The following is a 17,583-nucleotide window of genomic DNA, read 5'->3' on the forward strand; positions in this document are numbered from 1 at the left end:
AGCCTATCTGTAACAGAGAGCTTGGACTATCTAATGTGACATTGCTAGAAGGTTCTTCCTCCTCCATTCCTCCTGAGGTGGGCTATTTATTAATTATTGTTTTTAATATATGAACACACATATGTCAAGCAAATATACTGGAAAGAAGAAGGGAGATTTTCCCCCTCCCACTTGTCCTTCTAACAAAGAAAAATAACCAAAAAGTATCAAAAATATCAAATCCAGCCCTGCTACAGTGGCCCCCAGTCTTTCACAGAGGAAGATGCATCTTCACAACCAGCATCTGTTGACCTATCAGGAGACAGAACTTCCAGAAGTGCCAAGTCACATTTTGTGTGCAACAGGCATACCAGTGAAAGAAAAGAACACAGTTCTTTTTAGGAGACTGTGTGCCTTTGGTTATATTAAAATAAACATCCTTCCCTCCAGAGAGCTTTAATGCTCTTCAAGAATAAATGAATCAAAGAAAATATTACATCCTGTTTGCTTGGCATGAGAAAGCATATGCCTAGGAAGGTGTACACCAACAGCTCTTAGGAATACTTACAGCTGACAATCTTGCCGATCGTCTTGTGGGCTATAAAAAGGGGAAAAAATGTTGGTAGGCTTTCAGCAGATCATAGTCAAACCATGTCACTCATTCATTTGATAACTTAAAATATACCACTAGGACAACAAAAGTCCTTACTGACAAATACACATAAAGGGTGCTGCCTCCACTGGATTTTTCGAGTTTTAAAGAGACATAGTGAACTTGAAATCCAGCTGCTTACAAAAAAGTTCAGAAGTTTCAGTGACTACAAATATTGACAGATTTTGGAGCAGGTGCAGTTTTACAATAACAGTGACCTATTTTATAAGTGTTTATCTCACCCTTGTTGCTGTATGAAAGGCCTATGCAAACAGGAGAGAATGACTGACTACACATCGGAAACAGTGAAACTCATTCTACATAGGACTGTCAAAAGCACAAAGCAAGTGAACTGAAATATTGAGGAAAAGAGTGTTTCTTTAATCTCTTAGCTGTTACTTTTAGCACTGTGTAAAAATATTTTCTGACAGAAATGCAAGTTAAGTTGATGTGTCCCATAGTACAGTGCTGATATTTAAAAGAAGTAAATTAAGGCCCAATCCTGCAGCTGATATCATGCGGGTACAGGAGTCCACCTGCACAGAGCCAGTTGCAGGAGCAGAGGGTAAGAATTTGACTGTTTTTCCACTTAAAGAAAATTATTAAGGGAAAAATAAGAGATGTGAATTCCCCTCCCCACCCACAAATAAAATTAAATGTCTCTACTTTTTTCATAAGTCAAATGTGGAAGATGAGAAAGTCTGGGAAATATTATTTAAAAACATGTTATCTTGTTCTCCACTCCCAGGCTCCTGAATACATTACAACTATAGATGAGTGAATGAAGCTGGCTACAGAGCATGACTAAAGAGATCATGTATATTAAAAACTGGAACTGGGTTGTAACAGGGTCAGGACAAAACCATGAAACTAGTCCCCGACTCAGCTCTATTTGTACTATTTTGGCCAAGGCTTTGTCTTGGTTAAAAAAAACAAAAACAAAAAAAACCCAACATAAAATTTGGTCTATGCTACAAAATTGGAACCATGTTTACATTCAGTTGTCCCTTTACCTGATTTGGAACCCATCTCCCAACAAAACGGAACCTAAAGATGAACTGAAAGGCTTAAAAAAAAACAAAAAAAAACAAAAAAACCCACCAATATATAAAAAAATACGTTTCAAAGGTGACCTGAAAAACGTGTGTCAAAGGTTCTGCATTTCTCCTGCAACAGATGAGGCCATCAACACCTGAGGAGTACAGCCAGTCGTGTTCCATGTAATGATTTTAATGTCCCTTACTAGTAAACACCTACAGGGTAAATAAAATCTTGAACTTGGTCTTGGCAGGAGGAAGGTTTTGTCCAAGAAAAAAACAAAACAAAACAAAAAAAACCCTGATTTTCAGCTGTCTAGTATTTATACATCATTCTAAAATCTATATGTCTCTTCTCTTAGTGATTTGGGATATCTATTTGTTGAGCACTATCAGTTTTCACAGCACCACTGCTAAACAGATTAAAAAGACAGCATTTCAATTAGTATGTAAGTACAGAATTGTAGATCCTGTGTACCCCAAGTTCCAGCTTAAATCTACATTTACATCCCCTGGTTCTCTAGAAGGCATTTGAATAATAGAAGTACAGATAAGACAGCACTCTTCTAAATCACAATGATTTAAAAAAAAAAAAAAACAGAGAGACTACAACGGCTTTGGTCATGTAGTAAAGGGTTTTACTCATTGATCTGCTTCACTTAAGGGTTTGCACTGATATCAGGAGCACAGTGAGTTAAACACAATTCTTTAAAAATCCCTGAGTGGAGAGGGTAGGTTGTTTAACTCTCGTCCCATTTTACCTAGAAGCTATGCTAGCTGATTGCATCTCAGTCCTTATAGGTAACAGAAGTTACATACAGAGCACTATAATGCCCTTGTGAACAAAGCCATCGTATCTATTCTTGACTCCATGTCCACGATGGGTGTTCTTGTGTTTGAGCGAGAACAGGCTCTTTTGAAACAGTTTAGAAACCTTGCAGGCACTCCTAGTTAGAAGCTAGAAATGTTCATTCTTTATACTGGTGTCCAATGGACATCAATGATATCTGTCAAATCTTTTGGGGTGAGGGAGGGGAACCTTAGGACTGCTCTCCTTCAAAATTGTTTTATTTTGAGGAAACAGTATTTAAACATGGATACAGGAGAAGAATCTGTATCGTTTTACGCAAACTAAGTCACATTAAAAGTTTAATACTTGCCTAAGGTATTCTTTTTAACCTGCCTTTGTAATAACAATATTGTGTAAGATATAATAGAAACTACATAAAACTCTCAACTGTACTAATTTGTGCAATCATATGCTTCTCTTCTTGAGCTTCTAGGAAATGTCACAGGAAGACATTGCTACTAAGAAGCTAAAAACCAAGACGCCCTTTTCCAAAGAGCTCATTTATTCCTTCAAGGAGTTATGACTGAATCTTGCTATTGTTTTGCCCCTTCCACTGCACCATTTTTTCCCCTAAATGACTGAGCCTCAAGTCAGCTTCCTTGTCTTGGCTCACTAATTTTTACATTTTCTGGAGACCTATAATTTATGTTCTTACTCATATTTTCAGTTCAAATATGCCCTTTGGAGAATGTTCATAACTTTAAAATAGAGGAAATTCACTGTTAATTCACCTGAATGTTCATTCGGTTTTTGAAATCAAAGCAGTGAACTTCCTTACTGGATTTAAAAGAAGTGGGGGGAGAAGGGGAGAAGCTAAATTCCCATGGCACTAGGATTCAGGATCCTACTGGAAAATGCCTCACGTAGCAATGCATCCTCTGATTCTTCAATGCCAAAGGATTACGTTTTACCAAGTAAACCAAATCTGTGGTACATTTGCAGTTTTAACACCAATACCATAATTCCCATAAAACCCCCTCATCATAAGTGGATCTCTATGAAGCAACAAATACTATTTAGTCTTGTAAAACTGGGAATCTCCAATTTAATAATTAAAACTACAATAGTTGAAAAACAGGTGTTATACTTGCCTCTTGTTTAGTTATTTTTGCTGCATCCTTGCCCTCAGCACCCTCTGGAGACTGAAGAGAAAATATTGAATAAAGTCAGCTATTTTATTATGCATCTATAAAAAAAAAGCATTGGGGTTATGACAAAACATGGATTAAAATAAAATTACCGGTCTATATGCCACAATTACTGAATTCCCCTTGAAAAGAGATGTTTGTCAGACTTACAAGTTAGGGCTTGCAAACCAAACACTATCAAGTAAAATCATTCTAGATTTCCCAAGGAAGAAACACAGGACTGATTATCAGCAAAAGCTGGGACTGCTACAGAGCAGCACATCAGCTCCCTAGCAGCAAGTAGGTAGGCAACACCTTGCATCACACAGTGACAATCCCAGCCAATTAACCAAAAACATCCACAGGCTCCAATGGGAGTACGAGCTAGTCAACAGTTGGTAGGATAATGGTTTGAAGTGAAGCCCTGAGGTTTGCTCTAACAGGGATTTTGAGAACCCCTGGGAAATTTAACTCTCCTCCTCCCACACATACACTCCACTAGTAATTAAGCAATATCAAGCCATAAAACACAAATATATTGAAATGAGTTGAAAAAGTTAAATTCAGACTTCTTATGCCTCAGATTCAGCTTTCATCATTACTTAACCTCCCTCATAGCCTCCATCAAAATAGTTCAAGTCAGGTTTGCTCCTGCTTACTCTTACCTGCATCATCTAAAAAGGTACAGAAGAGCTTACTCAATTTAATTATAAGCCCACTTACAGTTAAATCAGGTCTTTGTTATGTCAATTATTAACTATTATGTTTATGGGCCTACACAACAACACTTCAGGGCAGGGACTCTCTCATCTTCAAAGTTTGAAGTGCTTACAGCCTAAACAGATAATCGAATGAAAAGTGACTAACAGTATTTTGCATTCAGGAAGGAAGAAAGAGGTCTATGGAAGGGGAAGAGAACACAGCTTTGAGGAGAGCATTTTTTTTTTTAAATAAGAGCAGATAGTTCAGTTTTACATATTTTTTCTTTGTGTTTTTGATCAGGTACAAGAGCAGGAGTAGATAGGAATGTAGTGGCGATCAGTAGCAAAAAGGTAACCAAAAGAAACTGATTTTGAGAAGGGATTTGAGGGAGTAGAACAATGTTGCTTGGGGCACAGAAGAAAAGAGGTTAATTTGCTACACAGAGTTGCCTTCTTCCGTAACTCTGTAGGGTGATTGGAATGTGAATTGTTTATAGAAAGGGTGCTAAGAATTTGTGCCCTACCAGCAGGGTATGGATGGATAATGACTGTGACTTCGTAGTTGTAACATACAACCTCCTGATAGAAAGGGAAGGTGCCACAATAGCAGGTCATAAAAAGATAACTACGGCCAGTAATTTAAATGATTGAGAAATTGCAAGAAATTAAGCAGCACTACACAGGACAGAGCTAGGAAAACCCACACAATCAAACTTTTAAAATGGAACTTGGCCATTTCTCTCAGCAACTATGGCCGTCACCAACCCATGACAGTGGAGTTCTGAGGTAGTTTCAAGACTTTCAGAAAATGGATGGTGATCTCTGTAATCACAAAAACAGTTGTCAGATGCCATTCTTTGGGTGAGAGCTCAGAAGCAAAAATACCCTACCATAAGCAATTTGCAGCAGATTCTCATTTACATGAAGACTGTTTCACATAGCTCAGGCTTTAGACTAATGAGCCTTTACGTAATTGAGAATTAGGCCCATTATATACTATATGGGAGATAAAGTGGGATGTCCCTTGCTCTATTTCTTATAGACTGTTACAGCAGCCTTTAACCTCCTTTTTGTTAAGCTAAACACATTTTAATAATGGGCTCTTCAATCTAACAGAGAAATATACAATACAATCTAATGGTTGGAAGTTGAAACTAGACGAATTCAGAGACCTTCCGCAAGTTGTACTTTTTTAAACAGTGACAATAATTAACCATTGGACCAATTTACCAAGGGTGATGGTGGATTTTCCATCACTGACAATTTTTAAATCCTGTTCAGATCTTTTAGAAAAAGTTATGCTCCAGGAATTATTTTGGGTAAATTACATGGTCTATATTATATAGAAGGTCAGACTAGGTAATCACAATGGTAGTCTCTAGCTTTGGGAGCCATGAAATAACTATATATATATTTTAACAGTATCACAATCCATATATTGACTTATCTTGACAAAACATTTAAATTGTATGTGTGAGGGTTTTTTTGAAGCTTACTCCATTTTGTTTCTATCTTAAAATGTTCTTCATGCAGTCCATCTGACAGTGTCTTGGCAAGTAGTGTACTTCAATTAAAATAGTTTATTATCCACTTGTTACCCTAAAATATATAGTTTTTTTAAAAGTTAGAACATTTCAGGGGCCAAACAATCCAGTCTGCTTTTAGCATGGATGGGGTGAAATAGACACAAATAAGCTTGGAGGTATGGTAGGTGGAGGAGAAAGAGGAGCTCAGTGTCATAATCCCCATCCAAACCCAACTGCTCCCCAAAGCAACACAAGTTTAGAGTACCTGGCAAGAAGTAAGCCAAGCAGAAAAAGACAGTTTATGCAGCATTACCTCCACAAGAGGAGGTGGACTAGTGGAGAGAAGACTAGTGGGCATAAGTAGACCCAACAGGAGCATAACTTCCCGTGAACTACATGGCATGAGCAGCAGTTCTCTACCTGGATATCCCAAGATTCACATGACTTCCCCCTGGAAGTCATCACAGGCTTGAAGGACCTTGTCCTGACCCCTTCCACAGAGAGCTAACATTCCTTGACTTCCCACTGTGATGTCATGCCACCTAAGGAACTGATTTCAAAGTAGCTGAGTTTATTAAATAACTCATCCTCTCCCACAGGTTTTTTCCAGGAGGTAATGCTATGGTTCATAGTATTTAACATGACACTGTCACCTGTCAAATTGCACTGCATCCTTGCTATGTCTGTCTTGCTTACATTGTAAACTCTTCAGAGAAGAGACCACTTGCATCGCAAGTCTTGTATAGCACCAAGCATACTCTTGGCATTGAATCATTCAAAAGGTAGTGCTACAACCTAGATAAGCTTTCTAACTGTATGGCAGTTCTTCAGATTACTTGTATCATCATCATTACAGTAGCATCTACAGGCCCATTGTGATAGGTGCTGTACAAACACATAAAAAGAGGTTCTCTCTTTGGGGCAGACATGAAGAATAAAGTGACAGACGACAGGTGATTACAAAAACCACCACCAAGTAATGAGAGGACTTCTATCAGTGTCATAAGCAATGATCACAGCAAACCAGCTGCCCGGCCAGCAAGACTTATGCTTTCAATATTGTAACTAATGGTAAATGTTAGGCTCAGCAAACCACAGATATGTATTGTACCTTAAGTGTCATTGCAGATTCGGTATCTGGATTATCAGATTTGTGAGCTCACAGTTTTGTAAATTAAGCAGCAATTAAACTTGAGATGATCAATCAGATCCACATATTTTGTATCTCTGGGTTAACCAGGATGGCTGTGTACACACTCCCTGTGCCCATCAGTGATGAGGAAGAGCTTTTTAAAAAGTGACAGGTTAAAAAAAAAATCAGTTTTTTCGATGAACAGTGGATTATAAAACCAAGCTTATTTATTTGTACGTGCTTAATTTTTGCATTTCACTCATTTTGGAGAACGAGCAGCGACCCCCTGGTTGATCTCACTTTCTAGTCCTCATACATTAGCACAATACTATGGCATTTGGGTTGCCAATGCTACAGGGGAAATCATTAAATTGAAAAAATTAAAGACAATTTTCATATTTTTAAAGAGTTATCTGACAGAGATGGCTATAGGTTGACAAATTGACAAAACTTTAACTTCAGTAATTAAAATGCTGAAATATAAACCGGATGTACCTTAAGTAAAATAATGCAACAACATTAGCAAGGTTACCATTTATCTGTCAGATGGCAATCAATCAATTTAGATGGCCAAAGGGGGTTATAGTATTCCAGCACTGCAACTTCTGCACAGCTATTTATGTTTACAGGTGAATGGATTTATTTTAGTAATGTAAGCAATGTATTAAAAAGCCAACACGGAAAGATAAGATATGGTAAAACTGATGGGCGGAGGGATAGTTCAGTGGTTTGAGCATTGGCCTGCTAAACCCAGGGTTGTGAGTTCAATCCTTGAGGGGGCCACTTAGGGATCTGGGGCAAAATCAGTATTTGGTCCTGCTAGTGAAGGCAGGGGGCTGGACTCGACCTTTCAAGGTCCCTTCCAGTTCTAGGAGATAGGATAGAAATGAGGATGATTAAACAACATCTTGTAAAGGATGTTAATATTAACTGATGCCAAATACCAAGCGCCCGTGTGGTCAGAAATTACAGGCTCATACCCATGTGAATTTAAAAAGCACATACTGATTTCATTCTAACAGCTATATTAAAAGTTAGAGGAAAAGAGGCCAATTAGGACATTTAATCGAAACCCCTAATAGTACATGGATTACTCGCTAAAGTATTTTTTCTAGTGTTTTGTCTAGTCACATTTTTAAAATTTCCATGCAATAAGAATTTTCTCCAGACATCATTTTGGCGCAGCATTTTAGGTGCAGTCTCTGAGTTGTACACCATCATTTCCCTGCTCCCTGATGTGCTGCCCCGTTACTCCTCCCACTCCTAACCCATTTTCCCCTCCACCAAAAACCAAAACACACGCTTTACAATAAAACTCAGCCATCAGCAAAAGGACATATCATTCCATATGCCTACTTCAGAATTATCGCTATCCAGGTTTTTTCCTTACCTTTGAATATATATATTATATATATATTTCAGGCAGTTTTCCCCTACATGTATTACCTTAAGGTTTTCCCAAGCTAAAACTCAGACCAAGTTCATTGCTAGTGTAACTAAATTTAAGTCAGTGGAGTTACACTAGGGTATGTTTAGGTTCCTTTAATTATTTTTCTGTCTTCACAATAGCTCTGAAATTTACAAAGTGCTACTAAATTAACTAAGGCACTGTTTTACTTCCCATTTCAGATTTTGAATAAAGACATTCAATCCCAAGTTATTTAAACACCAACCAACTCCTCTGACACCCTTCGACACATTTGCCCCACCTTGCCCCAGTGCAATACCTTATTTATCATTAAAACTTTTTTGTGGTTCTTTGACCAATTTTTAGCAGATGCAACAGTGTTCAAAGCCGAGCCAATCTGAATTAACTGTGCAAGTAAAACAGATACTGCATCAAACGCTTTACTAAAAGCCAGATACATATTTACTGCATTTCTTTTATCCACAAAGAGCCCAATCCTGAAAAACATTTAACATGGCAGTAACTTCATGCACATGAACAATTCCACTGAATTCACATTTGAAGAACATGAAGTTACTCATGTGCTTAAATATTTGCAGAATCAGAGCCTAGTTTTTTAATTCTCACCCAAAAACAAGAAGAAGAAAAAAAATCAGGTTTTATGGCATGTCCTTTTTAAATTAAATTTGTATTCAGTGTATTCCATTAGACTTTACTTACCGATTATCCACATTTCAACATTAATTCTTATGAGATTGTGGAGCTCTCTCCATGCTGTTTCCACACCTCCTGGGCCTTTTCAAAGAATATTTGCAAACCTGCTAAAACTGCATAATATAGTAACTCCCTCTATTTCATAGTAATTATCCTTTCCCAGTTACCTAATCAATTAGAAGCTACGGAGTTACCTGCATTAAGCATATATATTCTTCACTGTAAAAGGAAATGCTTCTGAAATATTTATTCTTCAAACTAAACCTATATAACATTTTGAGCTTCTGAAATTATATATAATAAAATACAATGCAAGACTTAGAAATGATGAAGGGATTTAAATCTAAAAATATCTATTAGAAGAGGAATATATAATTTTATAATCCTTTATGGGGATAATGTCATCATCATGATGTGATGAAAGGGAAGAATATATTTAAAGTTCTAATATGAAATAGATAAAAATATCCTCCTATCATCCACCAAAGAAAGTCCTTTGTGGGTGTGTGCACGCGTGTGTGCACATAAACACAAACGAGAAAGAAAGAGGGGACGTATATCATGATTACAATGAAATTTCATCAAGTCAGAAAACAAGAAAAGTCTAATTCTTTATTAAGCCTAATAGATTAATGTTTGTAACATGTAAATCCAATATGCTTCATACTCTTTCAGAACATTAACTGTATTTCTTCCTCTTTTTCTTAAAAAAAGAACAACAACAACAAAAAACAACTCTGGTATAAATTATATTTCCACAAATCAGAAAATGAAAAGTGTGTGATTATTTTCCATTTAAATGTTTTCCCCATAGATGTATTTAAATCTGGCGTTATTGTATATGTATGTTCTGTAATTCCCGCTTGAAAAGATCTAGATGTTTGGCCAGCATAACTTAAGCCACATGGGCAATTAATGGGTCATTTCACAAACTCTGAATTACAACTAATGCTGTTCAGCTGACTGCGGTATAAGATTCTGAGTGGAACAACCAACCTATGTTTTTATCATTACAAGAATATATAGGTAAACGTTCAAAGCTTCTTATTCTAATCACTTTAAAATACAATAGTTTCTTTATTCAATTGAATGAAGGATTAAAAGCAGTTCTGTTTAAGCCTACATAAACTTGTTGCTCAGGTTTCCATTATTTTCTAGAACCAATATTTTCAGGTTTGGTGTATAAAATTAGAAGCCAATTCCATATTTAGGCATCTAAAAACACAGCCTGATTTTCAGAGATACAGATCAGTTATGGGAGATGTCAGACATGCTGAGCACCCACAATAGACAGCTCACTTAGACAAATAATTTTAGGACCCCACACTTCAAAATGACAGGTTTCAGAGTCAAGATGTTAGTAAATTCTTTTCTTATTATTTGTTCCTTTTACTATTATTGTACAATTAAACAGCAAACAATGTGAAAACAGCATGGTGGAACTGTAGTGGAAGCTAAAGACTGTTCAGTATTATTCCTTTAAGTCAAATTTTTCAAAATGGGGCTCTGGTTCTGAAAATTGAACCATGCAGAAGGACCTAGGCAGATCCATTTCTAGCAATTAAAGCTTAGGCTCCTAAATCCATATTTAAATTACTTAAATAGAATTAGCCTGATTTTCAGAGTGACCATTGTACCCACTAAGGTGGATGAGCTTCTCTGAAAATCAGGACAGATCTATTTTCAGTATCTATAGATTTAGGAGCTTAACCCTAGACAACATTTGACAATATTAGCTCTGATTTTGAAAATAATTTACTCCAGCAAATATTTATCGGTAGCTTTCAGGGGTGGAAAGTACAAAACCCACAAGATACGCAGTTGTGACCAAAAAGCAAATAAGTAATATTAAAGAATGTTCTTCTGTGAGAAAGAGTTTTATATTTTTGTAACGGTTACAGCTGCTCAGTGCTGTGGCACACCAAACCTTTACTGTACCAGTATTGCACCAGACTGCCATGACTCTGAAGCAAGCACTGAAAGGACTTCAGGTATTAGGCCCTAAAAGTGCTAGCCCTGGGGTCCCCCTAATGACTCAGACACGTGGCTAAGTGAAGGGGTATTTTACTAGGGCTGGCAGAAAAGGGAAGATTGCAAAACACCCTATGAACAGTGGCTTGAACAGTTGCAATTTAAGGTAAAACAATAGTGGTTCCTATTTGGGCCCTTTCGGGAGCCAGGGGGCACTCCAAAGAGAATTAGGGTTCCTCAGGCCTAGTGCCTGGGGTTCCTTCTCCAATCCAGTCTATGCTACAGGGAAATAGGAGCTCGCAGGTTTCCAGGCCAGGAACAGTTAGCTGTGTCTCTCCTTGGGGCCACTCTGCACTGGGTTTCCTGCCCAGTCTCTGCTGCTTCCTCACAGGCTGTGGCCAGACCTGAACCGGATTGCGACTCAGCGAGTCACAGTCTTTTCACACAGTTCCCTGACTGCTGCTGCAGCCAGCTCTGCATGAGGCTCCCAAAAAGTTTCTTCTGCATTCAGCTTCTCCGTTGCTCCCAGTTTGCCATGGAGCTACCACTTCCCCTCAGAACAAGGTTACTTCCTGGGCTAGGGTGGTCCATAGAGTTTCCACCCCATCCCGACCAGGGGAAGGAGATGTATGTGCATGCCCACCCTGGAAGGTTCTAGGTCAGTGGGAAGGGGGCTGAGGGAATGATAGTTTCTTGCTTAGCAAATTCATCATGCTACCCGCTTCCCTTTGAGAAAGGCACGTGATACGTCCTCCTCACGTCCAGCATAAATCTACACAGAAGCCCTGGTGCCAATGGGGTCTCTGCATTCTTAGGTTCCCCCTTAACTCTGGGGGGGGGGGTTTGTTCACTCAAACACCCCCCAGAACATGGGACTCCATTTCCTGTTTTGACCCTTCTATTTCTGTTATAGGTTCACCCTTATTCTGTAGGATAGGCTGTCTTGGAGGGGTGACACCCAGGAATTCTGTCCCCTCTGATAGGGCCATAACTGGATATGCTGTACAGTGTACCAGATCACACACCTTTTAGAATAACCATGACTCAAAAGTCTCTCCCTTGGTGGCTGTTCAACTATCACAGGCTCTTGTCTGTCCATCTCTCAACTTTCCTTTCCTGTCCCCAAAATGTGTTCTAACAGTCTGATTGATAATTAGTATTTGAAACACTTATTTTAAAAATTATATTTGTGACTAAGAGTACAGCATGTCCTTAAGAGGCTATTTTGCCCAGTAATACATCCTCTGTATCCCCAACCCTAGCTTCTTGTGTTGTCAATTGAAGTTGGCTGTTGGGAGGGGCAGAGATGAGAGGCACTGATGTTTGAAGACTTAAAAGCCAAATGTTACCTTACAACATGACCTTACATTTATTTGGTTCCATTTACCCTTGTTACAAACTGCATTTAAACATGGTACCTGCTAATTTGGGTTCTAACATGGTTTAAAGAACTAGTATGGAGTGGCCAAAGCCATCTAAGAATTATCATCAGGCCTATGTTCATATCTTGGAAAGCAGATTTTAAAAATGATTCTAACAAGGTTTCGGCTTGTCCACACTAGCCCTTTAAAGTTTATTAGAACCCATCTTAGTATGAACCAGCTTTAAAAATGGCTCTCAAATAACCCTGTCCATACGAACTTTAAGATAGATAGATATCTTTTTACACTAGTGCTACCTCCAGTAGATCTAAAGAGTGGGCACTGACATTTTTCCTCACAGCATCTTCGAACTCTGCTCACGTTGATTTAGACAATACAATAGTACAAATGCTGTCAGCCATCTGAATCCCATCTATATTAGCACTCCCTTTACTGCCATCACCAGTGACTGGACAATACTGGGAGACTGACTGGGGAGAGAGTGAAGAAGGAAAGAGTCTAGAGCACACATAGCTGAATAGTCCCCTGATACATTCTGATGCAACCTATTCTATAATACCTTTCACCCAGAAGGATCTCAAAGTGCTTTCAAAATATTACAGATTAGAAACTACACAGGTATCAGTCCCGGTTCCGTTCAATATCTTCATTAGTGATTTAGACAACAGCATAGAGAGTACACTTATAAAGTTTGTGGACAATACCAAGCTGAGAGGGGTTCCAAGTGCTTTGGGAGGATAGAATTAAAATTCAAAATGATCTAGACAAACTGGAGAAATAGTTTGAGGAAAACAGGATGAAATTGAATAACAAGAAGTGCAAAGAACTCCACTTAGGAAGAAACAAGCAGTTGCACACATACAAATAGGAAATGACTGCCTAGGAAGGAGTACTGTGGAAAGGGATCTGGGGGTCATAGTGGATCACAAGCTAAATATGAATCAACAGTGTAACACTGTTGCAAAAAAAAGCAAACATCATTCTGGGATGTATTAGCCGGGGTGTTGTAAGCAAGACACAAGTAGTAATTCTTCTGTTTTACTCCGCGCTGATCAGGCCTCAGTTGGAATAGTGTGTCCAGTTCTGGGCACCACATTTCAGGAAAGATGTGAACAAATTGGAGAAAGTCTAAAGGAGAGCAACAAAAATAATTAAAGGTCTAGAAAACATGACCTATGAGGAAAGACTGAAAAAACTGTATTTGTTTAGTCTGGAGAACAGAAGACTGAGAGGGGACATGATAACAGTTTTCAAGTACAGAAAAAGGTTGTTACAAGGAGGAGAGAGAAAAAGTGTTCTCCTTAACCTCCGAGAATAGGACAAGAAGCAATGGGCTTTAATTGCAGCAAGGGCATTTTAGGTTGGACATTAGGAAAAACTTTCTGTCAGCACAGTTAAGCACTGCAATACATTGCCCAGGGAGGTTCTGGAATCTTTGTCATTGGAGGATTTTAAGGGTAGGTTAGACAAACACCCGTCAGGGATGGTCTACATAATACTTAGTCCTGCCTTGAGTGCATGGGACTGATTTATAAGACCTCTCGAAGACCCTTCCAGTCCTATAGTTCTAGGATCTTCTACTGTTATGACCACAGAAATGCATCAACTGTTTAAGAAGCACAGAACATTACAATACTGTTTCCAACAGGAAATGAATTCAAGTCATAGGACGATTTATAAGATTTATCAAGATACACATTAGCCAGGACACAGAGGTTAAATATCCCTATTTTGGGAAAAGTGCCATGGATCTTTATATAGCATGTAGGTTTTTATCTCATTTAGAAGAGGGCACCTAAAAAATCAGTGCCCTCTTTTGTTATGCTAGGGCACTTGTTCAGTCCTGACTTAGTCTGAGTGTCACCCACTGAATCAACACTATGTCCTGCTGCACTTGAGTAGTGGCCTTTAGGGAAGACTGAAGTAACAAGCCAGCTTAGTCTGCAGGAGAAAGGATCACAACTTGGGGTATATGTCTAGCACTTGAAAAATCCTCTCTAAACATAAGCATGTGGATGAACCACCCTTCTTTAGTACCTTAGAAGGTATGCTGAATTAAAGAAGAGGAAATTTTTATTGAAGCTATACAAATCACATTTTGTAGGATTATAAGAGACATCATAAACTGGTTTGCCTTCACCCTACACAAACGATACTATGACAATTTCCAGTAAAATGTAATTTTAAACTACTTTGCTACAACAGTATTAACCTAGACCTCAGACTAGGACAAACATATACAAAACAATTGCTTTTGGTACAATTGATACATTTCAATGGAGAAATTAGAACTCAGTAATTTATTAATCAAAGCAAACTTTTAATTGTGTAGCATACGTTAGCTACATCTTTTGGCATATCTAAAATAACATTTTTCGATTGACTTGCTGCTCTGCTTTCAAATCCATTTTTTATCTCCAATGAGAAGAGGCAGTACTTTTTCTAAAATCCCTTTATATAAATGGATTATTTGCACCTGTTAATTTTTAAACTGGGAGACAATAACTTGTGATACCTGATGAACTGTAGCTAACAATACAATTTGCTTTATACTTTAATACATGGAACAATGTTGTGAATGGCCTTACACTGATAATTCACCTGAACACTCTGAATGGGAGGCTGTGTTGTTCAGGCCGAAATTGAATTGGAATTAGTGGATGGGTGACGTGCTAAAACAGGGGTTCTCAAACTGGGGGTTGTGACCCTGAAAGGGTCATGAGGTTATTACATGGGGGGGTCCACGAGCTGCAGCCTCCACCGCAAACCCCACTTCACCTCCAGCATTTAGAACAGTGTTAAATATAAAAAAGTGTTTTAATTTATAAGAAGGTGGGGTCGCACTCAGAGGCTTGCTGTGTTGTGTGAAAGGGGTCACCACTGGGCTAAAGGGAGCAATGAATTAATAAATGGAATATATGTTTTAATAAATGTGTTACAAATTGTTAGAGTGAACAGGTTGATTATAAACATGGCTTATAGCATAGGTGCTGGAAGTAGGAGAGCTGGGGGTGCTGCTGCAACCCCTGGCTTGAAGTGGTTTCCATCACATGCGGGGTTTACAGTTTCGTAAACTTTGGCTTTCAGCACCCCCACTATATAAATTGTTTCAGTACCCTTGGCTTATGGCCACCTCTAGCACCTGATACTGGTGCATTTACAGCCACCTATAAACGCGTAATATATCCATGTCTGCAAAATGCTTATAACATCATTAACCCTTCATCAAATATTTACAATTGTATTTTTAATATAAAACGTGACCAAGTAACTTCCATCTGTTTTTATCTGGACATCTGAACACAAAATTTCTTGTAACTATATATAGAAGAAGCATCACTCAAGCATTTTCTTTGACACTCAACACTTCTACATTACACTACACCTAAATGTGATAAACTTTAATTTCTGGCATAAATAAAAATAAGTATTATTTTCTTGTCAAGCTTTGAAGAGTCAAAACAAGTTCTGCTCAAATGTAACTTGGGGTGGGGGGGGAGCTCTATGAATCTGTGAAGGGATTGAGGCATTGAGAGAACTACAGACAAATCCATGAGGAAACTAATTCTGTATTTAGTGTAGGGCTTGGATGGTGTGCAGTGAGTAAGGTCTGGGGCCACACATTTCATAGATTCATAGATTCTAGGACTGGAAGGGACCTTGAGAGGTCATCGAGTCCAGTCCCCTGACTGCATGGCAGGACCAAATACTGTCTAGACCATCCCTGATAGACATTTATCTAACCTAATGATGAGGAGTAAACAAATGAGGAGGAGTAAACAAAATATTTAATAGATACCCATTCAGCTAGCACTGTGCATCCTGTGTTCTAAATGAGGTCCTGTAGAAAGAGTAATATGTAATCATATTATTAAAACAGTATATCATAATTCGTAAGGCCAAATTAAGGCATTTCATAACTTGTAAATACTTGATGTTGCAACCTTCATACTCCTTTAGCATAGTTAAAAAAAACCAAACAATTTACACAGATTTTTTTAATGAGTTTTTAGAATTCTATAGTACCTACCACAGATATTAACCCAAAATCCCTTGTTATCTCTGCTAAGCATACATCACAATCTGCCATCAACCCTATTGCATGAGTTGGGATTTGGGATTGCAATAAGTGTGCAAATGACCTACTCATATGACTAATTAAAGATGCATCCATTAAGTCATTTTTCTTGCTTTGAAATAATACTATAGTGGTCAACAGTGTTAAAAAAAGATTTAAAAAGAAATGAAGCTGCAATTAGTCCTCACATTTGGTTCAACACCAAGTCAGAAAAACGTTTTGAGAACAGGTTCAAACAGTATTGTCTTATGGTTAGAGAGAAGGAACAAAGAGGATCACTCTGGAGTGTAATCCCAACTAAACCACAGACTCCCTGTCTGACCTTGGACAAGTTACTGACCTCTTTATATTTCTCAGTCATTATGCTCAAATACTCAGGCCCACAAATACTGCAATTTGATGGTGATCATGTTAAGCCATTAAAAAAAAAAATCTTTGGCAACCAGACTTTTCATGCTACTGTGAGTTTGTCATAGGACAGATTTTGGTTCCTCATTTTTTTATGGTTGATGGAAAGACATTTTACCTGTTTCATAGCAATAAAAGAATGTACTCATTCCAAACCAGCTTATATTGTATTTTTGAAAGAGAAGTTCAACTGGGACTGAAGAACAACAACGACAAACTCCAAAACTCAAAGCTACCAATATCACACAAATGTTCTAGTTTATCCCATGCATGCACACTATTCTCTTTTTGAAAGGTTGTATTCACTTCATTATGTGGTGTTACAACAACCAATAACACATGTGAAGGTCTGACTGGAAGAGTCCAGCGCTCAACCTCTCTTTGTTTTATTGTGGTATTTGACTTCAACTCAATGCACAAATGTTTTCACTTGCCCCTTCCACTCCCATAACCAGTGGCCCATCAGAGTTGGGGAAACTAAATTAAAAAGTAATTTCCAACCCTTGTTTGATAATGAAGGGATTCAGATGCTGACTTCTTGAGTTACACATAGAAGAAAGAGTTAAGGGACAAAAGGAAAAAGGGGCATGACTGGTCAATCTGGTTAGATAAATAAAG

The 17,583-nt window shown here is 38.1% G+C and overlaps 1 protein-coding gene across 3 annotated transcripts in view; it reads right to left on the minus strand.

The window, feature by feature from the left end:
* The window catches only part of HMGN3 (high mobility group nucleosomal binding domain 3), a 33,877-nt gene that overhangs the window by 12,225 nt on the left and 4,069 nt on the right, over positions 1 to 17,583 (minus strand). For all 3 annotated transcript variants that reach the window (XM_005299611.5, XM_005299610.5, XM_065588083.1), the window contains exons 2-3: positions 3,610 to 3,660; positions 548 to 577 (exon numbers count right to left, since the gene is read on the minus strand). In XM_005299611.5, the coding sequence (XP_005299668.1) occupies positions 548 to 577; positions 3,610 to 3,660 (81 nt within the window). The remainder of the gene's footprint in view (positions 1 to 547; positions 578 to 3,609; positions 3,661 to 17,583) is intronic.

Source organism: Chrysemys picta, chromosome 3 (genome assembly GCF_011386835.1).
Source record: "Chrysemys picta bellii isolate R12L10 chromosome 3, ASM1138683v2, whole genome shotgun sequence".
Lineage (NCBI taxonomy): Eukaryota > Metazoa > Chordata > Testudines > Emydidae > Chrysemys > Chrysemys picta.